We start from the raw sequence: 24322 nt of genomic DNA on the forward strand, positions 1-24322 counted from the left end.
GGGGAGGGGGCAGGCGGGCGGGGGGGCGCGGGGGGGTGGGGGAGGAGGAAGAGAGGGAGGAGGAGGGGGAAAGGGGGAGGAAGACAGGGAGGAGGAAGGGGAGGAGGGGAGGAGGAGGAGGAGGGGAGGGGAAAGAGGGGGGAGGGGGAGGGGGAGGAGATTCAGTTTCAGTTGAGATTAGAAGATAAAGAATTGCTCATCTCAGTGGTTAGATTAAGTGACAAAACTCACTAAATTTAACCAGTATTAATTAATGAACTGTTCTAACTGCAAGTTGTGAAGCCATGAGCAAGACAGACACATACCCAGGAAACACCCAACAAAGGAATGCCCAGAGGAATGACCTGCCCAACACTGCATCTAACTCTGGGAGACTCTTCAGGACTTTGTATAATAGACTGAGGCAAAGTACCAAGAACAGCCACAGCCCCTGATGACTGGTGGCAGGGTTTCTCAAAGATCCAGGAGTCACTTGCACCAAAATCACGTGGGGACCTTGTTAAAATGTGCCAAGATAAGGGGTAATGGGGTGATTGAAATGCATATTCTTGGTCCTTTTTCAGGTCTACTGAACCAAACTCTCTGAAGATAAAGCCCAGTAATCTACATTGCTAGGAAGCATTCCAGAACATTCTGAGGCACACTAAAGGCTAAGAACCACTGATCTAATGACTACTTACTTTAGAATATATAATTCAGAAAAGCTAAACAGTATCTATCATATTATGAACTAGTTACCCAGTTATCTACTTGATTAATAGACTTAATTTATTAGGAAATGTACTTTTTGTCAACCATATTTTAATTAACAAGAAAATAGTTTTTAAAATAGGTCATCTACTTAGGAGAATTCTATGCAGCCTGATTCTGGGAAATGTTTCTTGACATAAGAAATAATTATTATAATACTTTAATACATTGTTAAGGGAATAAAAAACAGACCAGAGAAGTATATAGAATAGATATCATTTTTAATGAAATTTTTTTAATGATCAAAAAAGATGGATGGACAAAAAACTGCGGAGTTAGTTTACCCATTTCCTGAAACATTTTACCTAAAAGGATGTTTGCTGTTTCCTATAACAGCCTTGAAGAACACATTTCCTACTCAAGATCAGGTAATAAAGAAGAGGATAGAGGAGCGCCTGGGTGGCTCAGTCAGTTAAGCATCTTGACTTCAGCTCAGGTCATGATCTTGTGGTTCATGAGTTCAAGCCCCACGTCAGGCTCTGTGCTGACAGCTAAGAGCCTGGAGCCTTCAGATTCTGTGTCTCCTTCTCTCTCTGCCCCTCTCCTGCTCACACTCTGTCTCTCACTCTCTCTCTCCCAAAGAAATAAACATTAAAAAATACATATATATATGGAGAGAGAGCTGGGTGATGAGGTTTTAGGATACCTAGCTCTACTTGAGCCAGTAAAAAACAAACCTGCACTATGCATTTTAATACACAGTCACCTATGTCAATATGGAGAAGTAGACACAAACACCCTGCAAAGCCAATTACTCACCAGAGGCACACATTAACCTACACAAAAGCTAAACCATACAAAGGTTTCACAGGTTATACATGATAGACTGATGGACAGGTTAAGACAGATAGTCAGAAATATCGAACACCTACCCATTTCTCTTCAGAGAGACATGCACTCAGGTTACAGGAACATGAATTTACATGCTCTGAGAGTCTTCTGTACTAAGTAATAAATAATTACGAAGATAGTCTAACAGAGTGACTTTGGGTGTGATTCAGACTTGCTGGCAAGACTGGCCTTACACACTAGAAACTTGCCTAACCAAGTATCTTACACAGTCTCCAGATTCACTGCCCTTGTCTGTAAAAGGGGGGCAGTAATAGTACCTCTCTCAGAGAGTCGTTATAAGGACTAAATTTAAAAAATACATTGAAAAATGCTTAACACCAGGATATACTAGGCACTCAATAAATGTCAGCTATCATTATTAGCTATTAGAAGTTTCTGGAGCAGATTGGTAGGCAGTTGGAAAAGGAGTTGTGGATGACCAGGAAACAGATGTGATGTAAATGGCTGGAAATACAAACACACAATAACCTTAACTTACTTTGTAGTGTATTTTTCCCATAATAAAAATAAATCCTTTCCCATGTAATGAACAATGTACTTTCCCCACATCTGTTTGCTGTACCATTCTAAATTTCTTGTACTTAGTGTGATTTTTTTTTTTAATTCAAGTTTGAGAAATACATACTGAAAATCCCTGTAATGCCTGTAAGCCAAAAAGCATAACAGAACATAAAAAATGTAAGTCATGCTGAAAAGGTCAAATAGCAAATCAGTTGCTAAGCATATGTGCAAAAGGACCATAGAACACAGTAAATTAGGTACCTTCAGCTCAGTTATGCAACTTTGGAGATTTCCTTCTGACCCTTTTAAACAAAGTTCCCTATGTCTACACCTTAACTATAATGGAACACTGGGGAGATAGTTAACTCCTAATTATTTTTAAAAAGACCTCCTTCCCAACTTTACCATGTGACCCATAGGAGTTCCCCATGTTGTAAGCTGTTCCATCAGCATCATAGTGAGGATGGGCAGTTGCTCCATTCACAGCAATGAATTTCCTCCAGTCTACCTGCAAATTTAAGACCATCAGAGACTTTTAAATGTTAAAATGGGAAGATCTCTACTTACATTTATCAACAGTAGGAATGTGTCAGATATCTTAAAAATAAGATATGACAACTACAGTCTAAGCCCTAATGTCTCACCTCTAAGAAATCAAAATTATTTTTCCTTCTAAAGAAATTGAGACTAAATAATAAATAAAAACTCCACCACCACCACCACCACCACCACCACCACCACCACCATCAAATGGACAAAAATGATTATCCAGTAAGGATTCCCCATCCCCCACCAAGATTGCAGGAAAGTTCAAAAAATAAGAATTAAAGTTCTGGTCCAAATTTAATTTAATTTTTGTTAATGTGTTAGGTGAATGCAGGAGGGGCCTAGACAGTCTCTAATCCAATTCTATCTGTAGCTAGGAAGAACATGAAATGGCCAACTTAAATCTGTACTACTGTATTTTTCCTTTACTATAGCCTTCAGATATTAGGACTAAGGAAGACATCTAGAATTATCTTTAAGGAAAACCAACCTCACAGGCCTAGATCTACTGAGGACAGAAGGTGCAGAGTAATATCCTGAATCAGTGGGTAACTTTTTTTTCTTTGTTTCATAAAGGCTCCAATTTCTTCTTCAGATAACGACCACTCTAAAAAGTATTCGGAAAGGAATGAAATTTTAGGGTCTATAAATGTTCATTATTTTTTATTTTTGAGAGAGAGAGCGCAGAGGAGGGGCAGAGAGAGAGGGAGACAAAGGATCTGAAGTAGGCTCCGTGCTGACAGCAGGGAGCCTGAGGCAGGGCTCGAACCCACAAACCATGAGATCATGACCTGACCCAATCAAACACTTAAACAACTGAGCCACCCAGGCATCCTTATTCATTTTCTTAAACTATATTTTACCTTTTCGATTTTTTCCAGAGTTTTGATGTCCACTTTGTTCATAAAGTTGGTCTCAGTACTAAGGTAGTAGTCACCCTTGTACTGCACGTAGTTGACATTGGTGTTGTCAGTTATTGCTGAAACCAAATCCCAGAGTTACTTAAACACCACAACTTACTGTAGCACAGTCAGAGCAAGAACACAGTTTAAACATCCTCTTATACCAAAAAAAAAGAAAAAAATTCTACTTCAAGATATGTATTTATATAGATTGACATACATCATAATTAAATAGTCATCACTATCACCCAGAAATTCTGAGCACAGTAAAGGCTGCTTACCAGGCACTTCAAACTTTGATAAGAAACGTTCAAAAACATTCTTGCAGGGGTCAGGGACAGCCAGCGTGCCAAATTCTGAGATCACAATTCGATCATGAACACTATTGGCCTTATAAGTATTACTCTGTAGGAACTTGCTTCTATATGTCACTGTGCCCTTCTCCATCCTGAACTGGTGAAGCAAAGCCATCCCATCAAACCAGTGATTGTACCTTCAGACAGCAGCAAAAACAGAAAGACAAATATCAGTAAGAAAAACACAGGGGCAAATGAATGCCTTCAAATATAGAGATAAGGAATTGGAATGGGTTCCCAGCACAACCTGTTTAGTTTGAAAACTTGAGTAAGAGATGACACCTTTTGAGTATATCCTGAAATCCAATGGAGAAGAACAACTTACATTCTTCTGACCCTTACTCCCCTGTCAAAAAACTCACACTTAGAAGGTTGAAAATAACACTCCAAACTGGTGACTCCTAAAATAAGTCTGATTTTTACCCTATAGCCAGGAAAATAGCATAAGAGGATATGAAATACTTGACATTCTCCAAGTTAAAATGGGTTCCTAAGCTTTAAGAAATAATAATCTTCATATCTTATGTATATATTATGTTTTCCATTTACTTTAAATTTTTCAAATTTATCAGAATTATGCTAAAGAACAAATAAGATTATTAATCATCTTGGTAGGTATGATTACAGTAGAAATTATCTACTTAAATAATGGAGTATAGGGGCACCCGGGTGGCTCAGTCAATTAAGTGTCCGACTTCAGCTCAGGTCATGATCTCGAGGCCCATGAGTTCAAGCCCCACATCGGGCTCTGTGCTGACAGCTCAGACCCTGGAGCCTGCTTCAGATTCCGTGTCTCCCACTCTCTCTGCCCCTCCCCCACTCATACTCTGTTTCTCTCACTCTCAAACATGCGTATGTTAAAAAAAATTTTTTTAAATAATGGAACATCAAAAAACCATAAGGAAAAGTTTATAGCTTTGCTTTTAAACAATTCTTTTTTTTTTAATGTTTGTTTGTTTTTGAGAGAGAAACAGAGCACGAACAAGGGAGGGGCAGAGAGAGGGGGGAGACACAGAATCTGAAGCAGGCTCCAGGCTCTGAGCTGTCAGCACAGACCCTGATGTGGGGCTAGAACTCACAAACTGTGAGATCATGACCTGAAGCCAAAGTCGGACACTCAACCAACTGAGTCACCCAGAAGCCCCAGTGGCTTTGCTTTTAAAAGAGTTTCACATCATACAGTCTTTTCTTTCATGTGCTTAATATGCTGAATGCTTAGTATGTCTTCAGCACAGATAAGCAAGGCTAACACCATTGTGTTAAAATGCAATGGCCCTGGAAGCAAGGAATCAAAGAAATATTTGTATACCTGTGTTTATAGCAGCATTATTTATGATAATCAAAAAATGGACAACCTAGTGTCCATTAAAAAGGAAGGAAAGGAAATTCTGTCACATGCTACAACACAGAAGAACTTTGAGGACATTATTATAAACAAAACAATCTAGTCACACACACAAAAAGGTAGAGTTTCAGTTCTGCAGGCTGAAAAAATTCTGAAGATCTGTTCCACAACAATGTGAATAAACTTAACACTAACCTTTACCTCTAAAGATGGCTAAGATGGTAAATTTTACATTACATGTTGTTTACTACAATAAAAAAATGCAGGAAATAAAATTAAAAGTAAAACAAGACTCTCTTTGCCCAGTGATTTGAGGTGCCATCTTATAATAAATTAAATTTCCATTAGTTCTTGGGTTTATTTCTTGGCTTTCTATTCTATATCACTTGTTTATTTATTTATGTACTGATATCACAATGTTTTTTAATCATAGAGTGTTTATAGTATTTTTTAATGTCTGAAAAGGCTAGTCCCTTCACTGAAAAATCTTCTTTTTTTCATGTTTTCTTGACTATACTTGCATATTTATTTTTCCATATAAACTTTAGTATTGATCTAATTTCCTTTAAAAGCTTGTTGGAATTTTAAAGATTGTATTAAATTTTAAAATTAACTTAGGGAATACTGACATCTTTATGATGTTGAATTATCCTATTCAAGAACACAGGATGTTTTCTCATTTGCTTGATTGCGTCTTTTAGGAGTCTTGTGATTTTAGAGAGAGAGTGAGTGAGTGAATGAGAGTAAGGGAAAAAGGCAGGGGGAGAGAGACAGAGACAGAGAATCTCAAGCAGGCTCCATGCTCAGTGCAGGGCCCAACATGGGGCTCTATCCTATGACCCTAGGATCACAATCTGAGCCAAAATCAAGCGTCAACAGACTGAGCCACCCAGGCACCCCAAGGAGTGTTTTAAAGTTTGCACATTTCTTATTAAGTTCCTGAATATTTAATCTTCTTTGTTGCTACCGTAAAAGTTTTTTCTACCATTATGTGCCCTAACTAGTTATCGTTTGTGTATATGAAGGCTATTGATTTCAGTAGGTTAATTTTACATCCTGTTACCTTACCTTTTATTGTTTGAATTGGTTTTGTCATTGATTCTGTGTGGTCTTCCAGATTTACTAGGATATCATCTGCAAACAGAGAGTCTTACCCTACTAATCTTTGGGCCTCTAATCAGTTTCTTTAGTCAGACTGTATTGGTTACATCTGGTTGAAAAGCAGTGGAATAGGGGACATCCTTTCCTTGCTCCTATCTTAAAATACCTATAGTGTTTCTCATTTTAATATCACTGGTTTTAAGATTAAGAGTAAAATATATATGTTTGTGTATGCATGTATACATATATACACACATATATAAATATATAAATGTGTATATATATACACGCATACACACAAAATGTATTATATGTATACGTATATATACATATACACATACTTATACCTTTATATCTACATGTATATATACATATATATCCACGTACATATATTTATATATAAATATATTATTACATATATACTGGATGTACTATATTTACCTGTATGTGTATATATGTGTATGTATGTATATAAAATCACATTAACAAAGTATCCATCAAGTCCTGTTTTCTTGAGTATTTTTATGAGGAAAGGATGTTGAATTCTGACAAAAGTTTTGTCAGCATTTATAGAGATAATCCTATGACTATTTATCCTGAGACCTATTAATATGGCATATATTAATGGATTTCCAAATAACGAAACTACTTTGCACTCTTGAAATTAATCCATTGTGAATTATATTTTTATATAGTGTTGGATTCTATTTGTTATTAAAATATTTTTGTACTGTATTAGCACTATATATTTTTTATTTTTTCATTGATATTCATAAGTAATATGAATAAATAAATTTTCTGTACTGTCTGCATCATGTGTAGATAATGAACATTATACTTGTTTCATTTTCTCTGAAATGATATACAGAGCTTTAGGACTATTTGATATTTGAAGGTTTGGTAGCATTTCTCTATGAAGAAATCTGGGCCTGGTGCTTTTTTTGAGAGGAAGATAATTAACAAGTACCCCTTTTTCCTCTATAAAACCTGTTCTGTTCAAACCTGCTATCTCTATGAATTTTGGTAATCTGTGTTTTCCCAGAAAATTATCCATTTCACAAGGTTCTGAAATGTATCTGCATAAAGGCCTAGAAAGTCTCATAAATTTTATCTATTTCAATGGATTTCTTTCCACTACCATTTCCTGTTTTGAATATTTGTACTTCCTCCCTTTTTCTTCTTGATTATGTTAGCTGGTAGTTTCTCTGTTTCAGTAATTTTTTTTAAAAAACACTAAAAACAAAATAATTTCAATAATTATTGCTATTCTTATCTAAATACCTCTAAAACTACAATACATAATCTCAAACACAATACTCTGGGTATAACACCAGACACTCAGTTTCCTCATTTAAGAGACTTCATGTTCTTTTATTTTCTTTTTTCTTTATTTTTGGTTACCACCTCATATTGTTGACTCACACTGAACTATCAACTAAAACCCCTAAGTAATTTTTAATACATTCTGCTGTTAAGTCACATCACTTTCATCCTTGCACTTATAAAAAATTTTTTCATCTACCTAATAATATATTCAACTTGTTAGATTCCATTTCATAAGATCCTTCTAGACTAGACCCTATCATTCCATGTATTCATTTACTGAAACCAGCCAACTTTTCTTGAGCCCCTGCTATCTGCCAGGCTTGTGCCAAGACCAGTGCTTACAGGCACATAAATAACTATATCATAAAGTGATTGCTGAGACAACAGAGAAGTAATTAAAAAAAATACTATATATGACAGAAGGAGCAACTACCTGACAGGACTGTGCTAAGCACTTTACCATATCCTTTCCTGTAGACATAAAAATAAATATAGGAAATAAATATAGGGACACCTGGGTGGCTCAGTCACTTGGGCGTCAGACTTCGACTCAGGTCATGATCTCCTGGTTTGTGAATTCGAGCCCCGCATTGGGCTTTCTGCTGTCAGCATAGAACCTGCTTTGGGCCCTCTGTTTCCCTCTCTCTCTGCCCCTCGCCCCATCTCTCTCTCAAAAATTAATAAACATTAAAAAAATAAAAAATTTATTTTATATATAAATATAAAATATTATTTTAATAATTATTTATTTATCACACACAGACTGATCCTGTGAATAAATATTAATACCAAGGTACAGAATAAAAACATGCCAGGGTCACAGGGCTGGTAAGTGGCAGGAAAGAGATTTGAATTCAGTGCTGACTCCAAATCCTGGGATCTTACAACATCCCAAAAAATAAGGTGAACTAGAAAAAAAGCAATTTGGCAGGAAAGGGAGTGGGGGGACAAGGGCACTAAAGGGAAAGAAGAAAATGAAAATGTACTGACTGCCAATTCACCACCCACCTCCCCCACAAAGACGTTTATCTGAAAAGAGACCTGTAGTGCAAGCCTAGGCGCTGAGGAGCTCTGCTGCTTGGTTCTAAAGTTTACCAGGGCAGCAGATGAAACGCCATATGCTTTCAGAGGCTGTTACAGTCTAGGGATTGGGCCAGTAGTTTCATTTTTCTCTTCCTTCTCCCGCTTCTGTTTGCCTTCTAATCCTTTTTCAGATTACAACTTGTTGAAATCCAGATATATAAACAGAAAAAAAGCACACCTTTGCTAATTAGGGCCAGGGGGATCCATAGGCCGGCTCATTTACCTTCTTTTTCTCTACCTCCAAACTACCTCCCAATCTCCCAGCCCCCTCACCCGCAACTCCACCAGAGGCATCTAAAGTAACTTCTTAAGCGCTTTTTACACAGCTGGGGGTGAGGAACACACTGCATTTTAATGCCTTTCAGCACTAGCATTTTATAAAATCAAGTGAACACAAGATGCAACAGGTTCAGCAAATTAAAATATCTGGAATATTAAGAAATATATCTTGAATATATAAATATTAATAAATATATCTTGCTCCTAAAGTTTATCTCTTTCCAATAACAGCTAGGAAAAGAAAAGCTGGACCATGATCAGAGTGTCACCAGGCCTAAGGGAATAATGTAGCTAACACAAAGTAGAATGGAAGGGGAGGGGCTTAGAGAATGGGAGAATGAGGAGTCACTGTTTATTTATTTATATTTTTTTAACAGGAGAAAAGTATACATTTTATTAAATTTCTACATGTCTGTGGGGGCCTTTGTAGGATAATGAAGCCCTGGAGAAGTGACTAGAGCAGGAAGCTTTCATACCTTTTTTTTAAGACAAGAAACAATAAGTTTGTGAGGAAACGACGAGACCAGGAGTCAGGGCTGGGGCAGTAAACTGGGAGAAGCAACATGAGCTATATGAGAGAAGCAAACCTAGCGGAAGATGAGGCTGTTTTAATAAGCTTGTACATAAGATCCATTTCAATGTCCGTTCCCAGGCTCTGGTGATAAGAGCCTCCTGGTACAGGGAGGGCTCCCTTCCTGTAGGAAATTTTATGGCCTGTTTTTAGGTAGAAAAGGGGAGGTCAGGAGCCCTTCTTGCATCTGCTGTTTCTCAAGTGCCTTCAGCTCAGTATGCCGAACTGGCGTATTTTGGAATACGTGTCCTAAACTCCTTCAAGGACAAGGGGAGGACTGGAAGAAAATGTAGAGGATTCCTCTCTTCCCTTAAATTGTATTACTTCATGTTTTTTCCTTCTGCAATTTTAATTTAATTTATTTTTTAAGTTTATTTATTTATTTTGAGCAAAAGAGAGAAAGAGGGAGAGAGAAGACGAGGAAGAGAATCCTAAGCAGGCTCCTTGCTGTCAGTGCAGAGCCCCACCTCACCAACTGCAAGACCATGACCTAAGCTGAAATCAGGAGTCTGACCTTTAACCCACTGAGCAACCGGAAGTTCCTGCAATTTTAATTTAAATCGCACATCTATGTAGTTTAAATGCACACACATAGTTCAATTTCATATATGTAGTTTTAAAGAATCGACCAATTCCAAAAAACTTCCTATGATAAACTGAAGTCTCTAATCCTTTTACTCCATTTTCCTGTCCCTAGAGGCCAACGCTTTCAAATACTTTAATCTGACTCTTGATTTTTACTTCCATATTGCTAATTAACATGCTTGTTATTTTTCACATTAGACTTTTATTGGCTTTCTACTAGGAAAGATAAGGATTTAGCTCTCCTCTCTCTCCCCATCTCCACTATGCATGAGCACCCCTTAAATCTCCCAATATTTTAAATATCACTATCATAATATTAGTTAGATTAACACTTAATATTCATATTATTGACTATAAAAATGTCATTCACAACACAATCATGTAGAAAACTATAATTACTTTTCCTTCCTTATGCCATTTTCTATTTTTCCTAAAGTTGATTTTTCTTTTTTCTTTTTTTGTTTGTTTATTTATTTAATTTAAATCCAAGTTAGTTAACATCTAGTGTAATAATGATGTCAGGAATAGAATTTAGTGATTCATCACTTACATATGGCACCCAGTGCTCATCCCCACAAGTGCTCTCCTTAATGCCCATTGCCCAATTAGCCCATCACCTCACCCAACACTCTGCCAGCAAACCTCAGTTTGTTCTCTGTATTTAAGAGTCTCTTATGGTTTGCCTCCCTCCCTCTCTGTTTTTTAAAAAAAAATTTTTTATGTTAATTTTTGAGAAAGAGAGAGAGACAGCATGAACAGGGGAGGGGAGAGAGAGAAAGAGAGAGAGAGAGAGAGAGAGAGAGAGAGAGAGAGAGAGAGAGAAGACACAGAATCTGAGGCAGGCTCTAGCCTAACAGCTGTCAGCACAGACCCCGATGCAGGGCTCGAACTCATGAACCTTGAGATCATGATCTGAGCTGAAGTTGGACACTCAACTGACTAAGCCACCCAGGCGCCCCATCCCTCTCTGTTTTCATCTTTTTTTTTTGCTTCCCTTCCCCTATGTTCATCTGCTGTATTTCTTAAATTCCACATATGAGTGAAATCATATGATTATTTGTCTTTCTCTGGCTGACTTATTTCGCTTAGCATAATATATTCTAGTTCCATCCACATTATTGCGAATGGCAAGATTTCATTCTGATTGCTGAGTAATATTCCATTGTGTGTGTGCATGTAGATATATATGTATATGTATGTATACATGTATATATATATATACACACACACACCACATCTTCTTTATCTATTCATCAGTTGATGGACATGTGGGCTCTTTCCATACTTTGGCTATTGTCAATACTGCTGTTATGAACATTGGGGTACACGTGCCCCTATGAATCAGCACTCCCATATCATTTCGATAAAATCCTAGTAGTGTTATTGCTGGGTACAGGGTAGTTCTATTTTTAATATTTTGAGGAACCTCCATACTGTTTTCCAGAGTAGCTGCACCCGTTTGCATTCCCAGAGGAGTCACTGTTTAATGGGAACAGAGTTTCAGTTTGCAAGATGAAAAGTGGATGGATGGTGGTCATGACAGCACAATAATGTGTATGTACTTAATGTAACTCAACTGTACACTTAAAAATAATTAGGATGGGTAAATTTAATGCTATGTGTATTTTACTACTTTTTTTAAAGGCAATGTTTCCTGCAATATCATTCAGCCATTAAAAATAATGGTCATTCAGATTTCATAGCAACATGCATAAAAGGCTTATGATAGTGTGAAAGTTTTTAAACCAGAGCCAAAAAAAAAAATCAGTTAATATCCAAAACAAAAAGAACCCACACAACTCAATACCGAAAAAACTAATAATCCAATTAAAAAATGGCAGAAGGGGGTACCTGGGTGGCTCAGTCGGTTAAGCATCCAACTCTTAATTTCGACTAAGGTCATGATCTTGAAGTTCATGAGATGGAGCCCCGAGTCAGGCTCTGAGCTGACAATGTGGAGCCTGCTTGGGGTTCTCTCCCTCTCTCTCTGCCCCTCCCCCACTCATCACATGCGCTCATGCTCTCTCTCTCTCTCAAAACAAATAAATAAATTAAAAAAAAAAAAAGGGCAGAAGATCTGCATAGACGTTTTCCCAAAGAAGACATGAAGATGGTCAATAGACACATGGAAAAATGCTCAGTATCGCCAATCACGACGTAAATGCAAATCAAAACCACAATGAGATATCAACTCACACTTGTTAGGATGGCTAGTATCAAAAAGACAAGAAATAGCAAGCACTGGTGAGGATGTAGAGAATAGGGAACCCTTGTGTATGTACTGTTGGTGGGAATGTAAATATGCACAGCCACTGTCAGAACTACCATATCATTCAGTAATTCTACTTCTGGGTACTTATCTAAAGAAAACAAAAACACTAACTCCAGAAGATATCTGCACCTCCATGTTCAATGTAGCATTATTTACAACAGCCAAGAGACAGCAACAACCTACATTTCCATCAGTGGATGAATAGATAAAGAAGATGTGGTATATGTAGACAGTAAAACCTTGGTTTGTGAGCTTAATTCATTCCAGAAACACGCTTGTAATCCAAAGCACTTGTATATGTAAGCAAATTTCCCCATAAGAAATAATGGAAACTCAGATGATTTGTTCCACAACCTAAAAATATTTATATAGAAATGATTACAATACTTTAATATAATACAAAATAATAAAGAAAATACAAAATACAAAGAAAAACAAATTAACCTGTACTTTCTTTGAAAACCTTCATGACTGGGGTCAGGGAGACAAGAGAAAGGAGGGTTACTGTGTAGGATGACTTTCACTATCACTAAGGGAATCACTGCTATCTATTGGCTCAATGGAATCTTTTTCTGCATGGGGCCATTGTATATGCTTGCACAGATGTACACTACAGTACAACATTAATAAACTCTTGTCATATACTGTTATTTATTTTATTTTTTTAATACTGTATTTAATGTAACTGGCAATAAGGCAGCAGAGGAAAGGGTCTGTATCTGCAGGAAGCCTGACCTAGAATGAAGCAAAGCATTCCTAAGCTCACTTTGGATGGAAAAGCAAAGGACTGCTCATAGGTTCTTTGAACTGACAAAAAATACACTAGTGCCAGTTGTAGGACCCTTCCAACGTTCTAAAAAAAATCACTGATTTCTACCAAACACGGTAACCTGAGACCAAGCATCCAAGCATGGGACACAATCACTCACAATCCCTCAGAGAGAGAGAGAGACAGAGAGAGAGAGAGACAGAGAGAGAGGAACCAATGGCTCAGTTGTGATCATGTGACGTTTGGTATCACGTACTACTCGTATTGCAAGGCATTGCTCGTTTATCAAGTTAAAATTTATTAGAAATCTCTGCTCACTTTGCAGAACACTCACAGAACAAGTTATTCACAATCCAAGGATTTACTGTATACAGTGGAATATTAGTCAGCCACAAATAAGGATATCTTACCATTTGTGACAACATGGTTAAGGGCATTTTGCTAAATAAAATAAGAGACAGAGAAAGACAAAGAAAATACCATATGATCTCATTTATATATAGAATCTTTAAAACAAAACAAAACAAAAACCCCAAACTCATACAGAACAGATCAGTGATTTCAAGAGATGAGGGGGTAAGGTTAGGTGAAATGGGCAAAGGAAGTTAAAAGGCACAAAAATAAGTTAAGCAATGGGAATGTAATATACAACATGGTGACAATAGTCAATAATACTGTATTGTATATTTAAAAGCTACTAAGAGAATAAATCTTAAAAGTCCTCATCACAAGAAAAAAAATGGTTTTGTAACTGTGTGGTGCCACGTTAACTAGACTTACTGTGGTGATCATTTTGCAACAATACAAATATTATCCATTATGTTTTACACCTGAAACTAATATAATGTTAAGTCAATTATACCTCAATTTTAAAAAGTTTACATACAAGGTGTCTGGAAGGCTCAGTCAGTTAAGCATTAGACTCTTGGTTTCAGCTCAGGTCATGATCTCACGGTTTCATGAGTTTGAGTCCCACATAGGGCTCTGCGGTGACAGCACAGAGCCTGCTTGGGATCCTCTCTTTCCCTCTCTCTCTGCTCCTCTCCCACTCACACTATGTCTGTCTCTCTCAAAATAAATAAATGAACTTTTAAAAAGTCTACATACAATATGAGTGTAATTGTTCAAAATAAATCTGTTCAAAATAAATCTTGTTCAAAAGAAATGGGGCAAAGACTAGCAGGAGATACATTAAAGTGCTAACAGAGAATGTGACCCACATTTTCTCCCACTCTGTTCTTTTATTATTTTTTCTAAGTTTATTTTTGAGAGTGAGAGAGTGTGAGCAAGGGGGGGACAGAGAGAAAAAGAGACAGAGAATCCCAAGCAGCACAGAGCCCCACGTGGGGCTGGAACCCATGAACCATGAGATCATGGCCTGAGCTGAAATCAACAGTTGGATGCTTAACTGACTGAGCCACCCAGGGTACCCAAGCCCCACTCTGTACTATATTTCAAAAAGTTTTATACAGGTAAAAAGTTTTATAGTGAAAAAAAGTTTCTATTATTTAAAAATGTTTAAAGCAAAGAAGATTCCTCCCTTACCATAAGGGTTTCTTTACACCACTTCATGTCCCTACTAACCACACACAGAAATAATGTACTAAAGAGTTATTGGTCTTTTTCATTTATTTCCATGTATTGATTGAGTGCTATTTAAGAGCAGGGCACTGTCCTAAATACTGGGGATACAGGGCGAACAAGAAAAAACTCCCTGCTCTCATGGAATTTTTATTCTAGTGGAGGAACACAAACAAAAAGTACTAGACATTGATAGTGTTGTGCAGAGAATTAAAATAGGAAATATAATTACTAATAGCATTTTTAGATTGGGACATTGGGGAAGCTCAAAGGACATGAGACTTGAGCTGATACAATAATAAGAATCAGACTTGGAAAGACAGATGAGAGCCAATGCCAAGACCCTGAGCAAAAATAAATGTGCCCAGTTTGAGGAACCGAAAGAGCCACTGTGTCTGGGGGACACTGGGTGAGGGAGCTGTATGAGGTGAAGACATTGCTCCTTCCTTCAGGAACTTGTGGCGAAACAGAGCTCAGTGGTCATACAGACGGTTCCTGACACTTCTCTTTTGGCATGAGCCTTCAAGAGAACTCCAAATTCAGAATATTCTGCAGAGCAGAAAAGTCAGGACTTTTTAAGAAAAAGAATTAAGTTTCTTTTTCTTTTTCCCATAGACTACAGCTTCCTCATGTGTAATCAAAGGGACTGCATGACAATGTTAGCCTCAGAGAGAAAGCAGACGTAATGTATATTCCATAGAACCAGCCATGCTAAAACATCCAAATGGTTTTCCAAATTCAAGACTTACTTATCCTTCCCGAATTCAAATTTCCCAGGCCCAACTCGAAGCAGGTAGCCACGGAGCCACTGAGGAAAATGTCCTCGGACGCAAGCAGAGACAATCTGTGGTGTCTCCTCCACCGTGGTTACTAGTGGTGCAATACATGGAAGCCTCTCTTGCTTACTGAAGATTGCCTTCTTCTGACGAGTACTTTCCACATACTTCTTCAAAACTGTGAAGAGGAAACCAGGAGCACAAAAAATTTTACCAATCTTCCATAAACATGCCTGTTTCTCCCTCAGACAATATTCTTATCTACTGGTAAAGGAAAAATAAACCTATATATAGGTCCAAATATAGTCTCCAAATTCCTCTCTTCCCTCATTGTCAGACCATCAACTCTCTGGATCTCCATTTGTGACGCGCAACAATCCTCTTTGTATTCTTGCAGCACACTCAGGACTTAATTATTATTATCATTTCTCATAGTTGAACAATACTCCTCTTTTCACAAGACCGAATCTACATATTAACCCAAGATGTGCTAACAGCAACCTCATTGCTAGGATTTTTAAAAAATGACCACTAGGGGCGCCTGGGTGGCTCAGTCAGTTGAGCGAATGACTTGATTTCCACTCAGGTCATGATCTCATGGTTCATGGGATCCAGCACCTTGTTGGGGTCTGCACTGACAGCACAGAGCCTGCTTGGGATTCTCTCTCTCCCTCTCTCTCTGCCCCTCCTCTACTCAGGCGAGTGCACTCTAAGGAAGGAAGGAAGGAAGGAAGGAAAGAAAGAAAGAAAGAAAGAAAGAAAGAAAGCAAGCTAGCTTAAAAAAAAAATGACCTGTATTCATTACTATCATAATTACTTTTGATCCACCAGAATGGGATCCCAAAGATTTCCCAGCGATTTATAAGAATTTAGTAGGGTCTGTAGTTCAGCTTCTTCCATTTTAATGGCATACACTTGAATGTACATGGCATTTTCTAAAAGAAGGGTATCATAAATTAAATTAAGCAGTGATACTTGGTCTGAAATTACTTGAAGTTCAAAAGCCACAAGAAGAAAAAATCATTATTATATAATAAGAAGGTAAAAATTATCCCTGTTAAGGGCACCTGGGTGGCTCAATCAGTTAAGCATCTGACTTCGGCTCAGGTCATGATCTCACGGTTCATGAGTTTGAACCCCACATCGGGCTCTGTGTTGACAGCTCAGAGCCTGGAGCCTGCTTCAGATTCTGTGTCTCCCTCTCTCTGCCCTCCTCTGCTTGCACTCTATCTCTTGAAAATAAATACTAAAAAAATTTTTTTAATTATCCCTCTTCATATTTATTTCGTGTTCGTTCACAAGGTAGTGTTGCCTAACACAGAGGGATAGTCAGATATATAATTAACTAGTGCCTTATTTTACTTAAAATTTTAACAGTGATACAGAAGTCTAAACTAGAAAAACTAACACACAGAGACCCTATTTTTCTCAAGAAGTGAGACTTGCATTATTTTAGCCAAATATTTTACAGTGTTATATCTATTATCCCATTTCTTTCAAATCTTCATAAAATTTGGTTTAGAGTACATGATTCCTTCTACTTTCCAATAATAAACAATTCAGTCAAACCCAACTATTTTCTGAATTCCCAAATAAAATTGACTCTTACCCTGAATGCCCTTCCTACTAATCTACCCCTAAGGAAATTCTAGTATTGTTCAAATTCTATCTCAAATGCTACTTCCTTTAAGAGGAAGTATACTGTAATATTTAAGAAGAGTATTGGCCCAGGTCCTGCCTGGCTGCAGATTGCTAGGGTTCAAATCCTGGCCTTCTGTTTTCCAAATAAATAACCTTTCTAATGAGGATAATAATATGGCTATAAATAATAAATGAGTTAGGTTATGTAAAGTTTTTAGAAAATAGTAAATACTCAAAAAATGCTATCATTATTTCCATAGCTTTTAACAATCAATCCAACAAGATGTAATATCATCCTCCTTTGAATTATGTATTCCTTCAACAAAGGGGTAACTGGTAAGGGATAAAAAGTATTTGAACCTGATGTAGGGATGGCTGGGTGGTTCAGTGAGTTGAGAGTCTGACTCTTGATTTCAGCTCAGGTCATGATCTAATGGTTTGTGAGATCCAGCCAAATGTTGGGCTCCATGCAGACAGCATGGAGCCTACTTGGGATTCTCTCTCCTTCTTTCCCTGCCCTGCTCACATGTGCTCATGCACACTCTCAAAATAAATGGATAGACTTAAAAAATAAAACCTGATGTAGGCACCTGGGTGGCTCAGTTGGTTGAGAGTCTGACTTCGGCTCAGGTCATGATCTCATGGTTCATGGGTCTGAGCACCTCACTGGGCTCTGTGCTGACAACTGGAGCCTGGAGTCTGCTTCAGATTCTGTGTCTCCCTCTGTCTCTGCTCCTCCCCTACTTGTGCTCTCTGTCTCCCTCTCAAAAATGAATAAACATTTAAAAAAAATTTTTTAAACCTGATGTAAACGAATTCACTGCCTAATAAACAAACAGACCATTTATACTGTAATCCACATTTTGAGCACTGTTTCTCAAAGTATAGTCTGAGAACTACTTGGAACAGAAATAGATATTACTGCTGAAATGGAGATTCAAGGACTTCATCTTGGACCTAATCAGAATCTCTAGGGTATAGCAAGCAAGTATTCTTAGGCACACTAAAATATGAGAACCACACTATTGGAAGTAGAGGTATAAACAGGATGTTTTGCAAACCTGGGAGGTGGAAACCCTTGGTTATTTATCTTACTACTTTTATTTATATTCTGCATATTCATCTCACTCTCCTCTTTTATTAACATAAATATCCTGAGGTCAGTTTTTACTCCTCTCACTTAAGTAGAATTACATTGAATACCCTGATTGGACAATGGTCTGAATAGAGATTCAATAATTTAAAACATCTTACATTTTATTTATTTATTTTTTAATTTTTTTTTTTTTAAATTTTATTTATTTTTTAGACAGAGAGAGATAGAGCATGAACTGGGGAGGAGCAGAGAGAGAGGGAGACACAGAATCTGAAACAGGCTCCAGGCTCTGAGCTGTCAGCACAGAGCCCAACGCAGGGCTCGAACTCACGGACTGTGAGATCGTGACCTGAGCCGAAGTTGGACGCCCAACCGACCAAGCCACCCAGGTGCCCCTAAAACATCTTACATTTTAGAAAAAGTTTATGTGTGTATACATTCTGTACTCCATAGCATACTATTGGCAGTTTATTATATACTCTTCAGACTTTTCACAACATTGGATATTGTGTTCTAGACCTCCTTAAACCCCTTTCTATTATTGGTTCCTGAGACACTGCACTTTTCTAACTTCCCTGCTCCCTCTTTGTTTGCATATTGCTAGCTTCACTTATTAGCTGACAGCCTTGGGTAAGTTACTAACCACTCTGAGCCTCAAGTTTTTTGTTTTTTGTTTTTTTTTTTTAATTTTTTTAACGTTTATTTATTTTTGAGACAGAGAGAGACAGAGCATGAACAGGGGAGGGGCAGAGAGAGAGGGAGACACAGAATCCGAAACAGGCTCCAGGCTCTGAGCTGTTAGCACAGAGCCCGATGCGGGGCTCGAACCCACGGACCGTGAGATCATGACCTGAGCCGAAGTCAGACGCTTAACCGACCAAGCCACCCAGGCGCCCCGAGCCTCAAGTTTTTCAATGATAAAATGGGGGTGCCGTGGGGATAAAAGAAAGGTAATTCTTCCTATTTATGTTGGTTGTCATAACTAAATATAACGATAGTAGAGCATTTGCAAACATTAACTCCCTTCATTAGCCCCTCTTCCCCTTATCACCTCAGGAGTGTGTTCCTAAAGTCTGATCTTGGATCTTTACTCTTTAATGTCAGCACACTTCCTCAGTAGTCTCATCTAGTCCCTTAATTTCACCAAGTACTTCTTGCAGACAATTCTTAACATGTCAAAAGAGAATTCTTCATTTTCCCCCTTCTAAATCAATTTTTCCCACATACTAAATCACCTAGCTTCAAAATCTCTGTGGGCCTTGAATTCCTCTTCTTCACTGTCCCCTCACATTCACTAAGTGGTTAAGTTCTGCTGAGTATACCAGGACAGGGCCAGGAAGAGAATGCTAAGGGGATGATATAGGGTAGGTGTAAATTACTAGGGCTCAGTTTACAAGGGTTTCTGGGGGCAAATCCTTTGTAAGGATTTTTACCTGTCCACCCCACCTGGGCAGCACCTCCAATTTTTCTTCTGGACCAAACCTGTCCTCATCAGCATTGATGCTTCCACTTCTCTTGCCATATCAGTCACTTTCTTTCTACTGTCCTAATATAGGCCCTCACAACCTCTTAGATGATGTTATCACAGCCTCTTAATCAGATGAAATTAGATAGGGAAGCTATCTCCTATGCCAGAGCCTCCGAACAGGTGGGATGGCCAGAGGCTCCAGGCCAATTGCCTCCAGTTTTAAACAGCTCATGGAGCTCCAGATCCCAATTTACTCCAGTGTGAGCTAGAGTTATTATCATTTTTTTTTTTAAGTTTATTTATTTATTTTGAGAGAGAGCGTGTGTGTGCGGGCGTGAGCGGGGGAAGGGCAGAGAGAGGAAGAGAGAGAATCCCAAGCAGGCTCCTTGCTGTCAGCACAGAGCCTGATGCTGGTCTCCATCCATGAACCATGAGATCATGACCTGAGCCGAATCCAAGAGTTGGATACTTAACCAACTAAGCCACCCAGGCACCCCAATATTATCACTTTCTATGCGTGGTATCATGTGGAAAAGGTTGGGAAGCACTGCTACTAAATTAATCTAAGTACAGATCTGATTGTATCACATACTCCTCCAAAAGCCTTCAGAAATGACTCCTCACTGTCTACCAAGTAAAGTCTAAACCACTTGGCCAACCACTGAAGGCACTGCACAGGCTCACACCAACCTACCTGTCCAGAACTACCCCTGCCCGCCCCCGCACTAAGGTCTTCTGTTCCAGCCAAACTAAAACACTTCCTATTTTCTTCTCCTCATTATAATTATACCCTTCTCAGGGAACCTGGGTGGTTCAGTCAGGTAATAATCTGTCTTCAGCTCAGGTCATGGTCTTGCGGTTTGGGGGTTTGAACCCCACATCAGGCTCTGTGCTGACAGCTTGGAGCCTGGAACCTGGGCAGGATTCTGTGTCTCCCTCTGTCTGCCCCTCCCCCGCTCACACTCTGTCTCTCTGTCTCTCTCAAGAATAAATAAAAAATTATATCTGTCTCTTCAACTAGGGTATTTCCTATCTCCTCCAGGTGAAATTCACTTACCCTATGCATCCTTCGGGATTCAGTACCCATGTCACCCACTTCATAAACACAACATTCCCATTTCCTATAGCAAGAACTAATTCTCCTTAGTCTGAACTCACACAGCATCTATTTCAGCTCTGTTAGGGCACTTACCTTACTCTGTCTTGTGCAATAAAGATGAATATACTTTATTAGTGGTATTCCTTGAGTACAGAGTCACTTGTTTTTACCCCCACTCCAGTACCTAACACATTGCTTTGCATACTGCAACCACTAAACTGTTCAACAATTTTCTAGTGCATATCGGTATGATTTCTGTTAGCTCAGCATCAGCCAATTTCAAGAAAGAAAATCATATAACAATAGTAGCTATAATAGAAAGCTACAAAACAATAACCAGAGGTTTTAAGGCAGTACCCCAGAATGCAAATAAAAGAACCAAACATTTATATTAGGAAGTGTAGCAGTGATTTTCAATTGAGACAGGTCTAAATAGTGAATATTCTTCCTAGTGCATACACAAGAGAATCCCTAAACCGTGAATCCTGCCCCATGTTATGTAAAGTATGCAAACGAAAGGCTGTTTCCCTGACGAGTAAACAAATCCTGACTCAGCCTTCCGTAACTCCCAGCTCTGTGGTGTTGCTGTCTGTATCTGCTACACACAGAGTGAAAAGGTTCAGAAGCCCCCAGTATTCTTCAGGAAAGAGGCACAGAGTTCTAAGCCTGAGCAGGCAGAAGAGGAAGAAGGGGAGGAGAAAGGGGCAAATCCCTTACCTGAGATCCAACGTACCATCACAGAAAGGAAACCCACTGCAATGGTAGAAAGGTTGCTGACAAAATGGAGAAAGATCTGAAAAAACATTCTGGTATTACATTCAGTAGCAACAGATCCGTGATTTCCAAAACCTCACACTCACTTCCTGGTCTGTCTTTGGCTCACTGACAGGAAAGGAGGGAATGCGGGCAGGAGGCAGGGAGGTGGTGGTAAAGGGGCAGGGCTTCCAGATGCCTGCAAACTTTTAGTCTCCTTTCCACAAGAAGTATCCCAACCTATGATAAGTAGTTGTTTGAAATTCTGAAATTGGACCATCAATAGCGGTCTCCCTTCCTAAACTTTCCTCTTTTAAACTTGTTGTCACATTACAATGAAGCCCCTTGATCCATGGGTTCCATTTCATTATGCTGCTCCTCTCCTCTGAAAGGTTCACATCTCTGTCCTTACAGAATAAAGTCCAAATGTAGTCTGTCAATAAAGGACTCTACAATCAGGCCACAACCTACCTTTCCATTGTCTGCCTGCTTTGTACCATATCATCCTTCCTTTTCTTTTCCATTTATTTAATTTATAAGACATATTCTGATAATCTAGTATGAATAAGGCCCTGTGAAGGTATGCCCTAATGTATAATGATTAACAAACACCTTTGAGCATCAATGTATCAAATACTGTGCTACAAATTGAGAATATAAGAAAACAAGATTCAATCCCTCTTCTCTAGTGGTTTAGATGATACACTATTCCCTTCTGTGAATTCTCAGTTCAGGAAAAAGCCTATCCAACATACCATGTGTTTGTGTTTTTGTTCTTCTGTGCCATTTTAACAAACTTTCCCCTGCCTGAAATACCCTCCTTCTTTTCAAAAACCCATTTTACTACTTCTCTGACCCCTTTGCCAAATGCCTTCTAGTAACTCCAACTAAAAGGAATTAACTAGTACTGCACAGAAATATATATATATATATATTTTTTAATGTTTTTATTTATTTTTGAAGGAGAGAGACAGAGCATGAGCAGGGGAGGAGCAGAGAGAGAGGGAGACACAGAATTCGAAGCAGGCTCCAGGCTCTAAGCTGTCAGCACAGAGCCTGACGCAGGGCTCAAACTCACGAACCATAAGATCATGACCTGAGCCGAAGTCAGACACTTAACCAGCTGAGCCACACAGGTGCCCCTATTTTTTAAGTTACTTATCATGTTTTCTTACCAAAGACATGTAAATGTATTTCAAGAAAGGAGTGGTTACAAATGTCAGAAGGGAGAACAAAAAGTATCTTAAACTACGCTGTATTCCCCACAATGCCTAGCAGAGTATGACGTACAAAGATATTCAATATACATTTTTATTGGTAACCAGTAACAAGTAATTTACAAACACGTGGAATTTTATTGAAATGAGTGATAGTAGAAGTGTAAATTAAAAGGCAATGGTATTTCTGGAATAGCCTGTCTCCAGTTGCTAATTATTCAGAGAATTATTCTTGCTTATGTGGATGGTACCAAAGACATCAAAATTTAATAAAAATCCGTCTTATTTAGGCTTTTAGGAACTTTTATCCTAGTAAACACATTTTGACTAAAAATCAGTTCCCTAGGTGTGTTTTTTGTTTTTTCCTTTAAGGAGTCTCCATCCTCAAGACAGAGCCCAACACCAGGCTTGAATTCACAATCCTGAGATCAAGACCTGAGCCAAGATCAAGATTAAAGTCGGTTAAAGGCTTAACCGACTGAGCCACCCAGGCACCCTAGTCTTAATCATACCAATGAAATGATCAGACCAATTCTCTGAACTGCACAGGAAAGACCCTGATGTTTGATAATGGTGACACTAACAAGATATAACAAGTATATTATGAAATGTACTCTGAAACAATCTGTTAACCTTCTCAATAGTAATTAATGTTTAGAAAACAGTAACTCAGGAACATTTCTTAGTTATGATGTGCCAGTAGAGACATCTTTGTTTTTAGAACATTAAAAAATTCTGTAAGGTAACAGACTAACTCAAAATCCAGGTGATATGTCATATCAACTCAAATATAGTCTTCTGGTTACACTGTTATTTTAAAATTCCATTTCTAAGAGTTACTTCATTGACCTCCAAACTATCCTGTGTCATTAGCATATCCCTCCACAAATCTAATAATTTTTTCTACCTAACCCATATTTTTAGTAAACATTTTATTTTACGGTTTTCAATCCTTTTATGTTATGTGGTATATATGCCTTAAAATAGTAATCTGATTGCTGTTCTGGCAGTCAAATTAGATTTTACATTTACAAGGCAGCAAGGCACACATGCTGTCCACCAGAATAATATCAAATTCCCTGTGGTGCTGTTTATAAATATGCACAAATTTGTGATTGCGTACATATGTAAAATAGACATAAAATAGATTGAATGATCTATATGACTGAAAAATGTGTGCTGTGATTTTTAAAAACCTGATTAACATAGTTATCACATATAATTATATAACATATTAAAAGTTTTCAATAAAATCATAGCAATACCTTTGAACATTTTTTATAGGTTTTTTTTTTTAGCTAGATGAGTATTAGAGATCCTCTAATTGAAATTCAATTAATGAATCATAACAGGTTTGAAATGACTTACCAAGGTTGTCTTCTTGTTTGGCCAATTTTTACTTGTGGATCACTAACTTTTATCCCATATCACACAATGGCTAAGGTTTCTAAGT

At 38.1% G+C, this 24322-nt stretch overlaps 1 protein-coding gene across 2 annotated transcripts in view; it reads right to left on the minus strand.

Annotated features, from left to right (window-relative positions):
• BCO2 (beta-carotene oxygenase 2) overlaps positions 1 to 24294 on the minus strand; it is a 47597-nt gene extending 23303 nt beyond the window's left edge. For both annotated transcript variants that reach the window (XM_049613164.1, XM_049613173.1), the window contains exons 1-5: positions 21617 to 24294; positions 15569 to 15773; positions 3833 to 4044; positions 3513 to 3628; positions 2509 to 2611 (exon numbers count right to left, since the gene is read on the minus strand). In XM_049613164.1, the coding sequence (XP_049469121.1) occupies positions 2509 to 2611; positions 3513 to 3628; positions 3833 to 4044; positions 15569 to 15773; positions 21617 to 21704 (724 nt within the window). In that variant the 5' untranslated portion in view covers positions 21705 to 24294. The remainder of the gene's footprint in view (positions 1 to 2508; positions 2612 to 3512; positions 3629 to 3832; positions 4045 to 15568; positions 15774 to 21616) is intronic.
• Positions 24295 to 24322: the final 28 nt, after the last annotated feature.

This window comes from Panthera uncia, chromosome D1 (genome assembly GCF_023721935.1).
Source record: "Panthera uncia isolate 11264 chromosome D1, Puncia_PCG_1.0, whole genome shotgun sequence".
Lineage (NCBI taxonomy): Eukaryota > Metazoa > Chordata > Mammalia > Carnivora > Felidae > Panthera > Panthera uncia.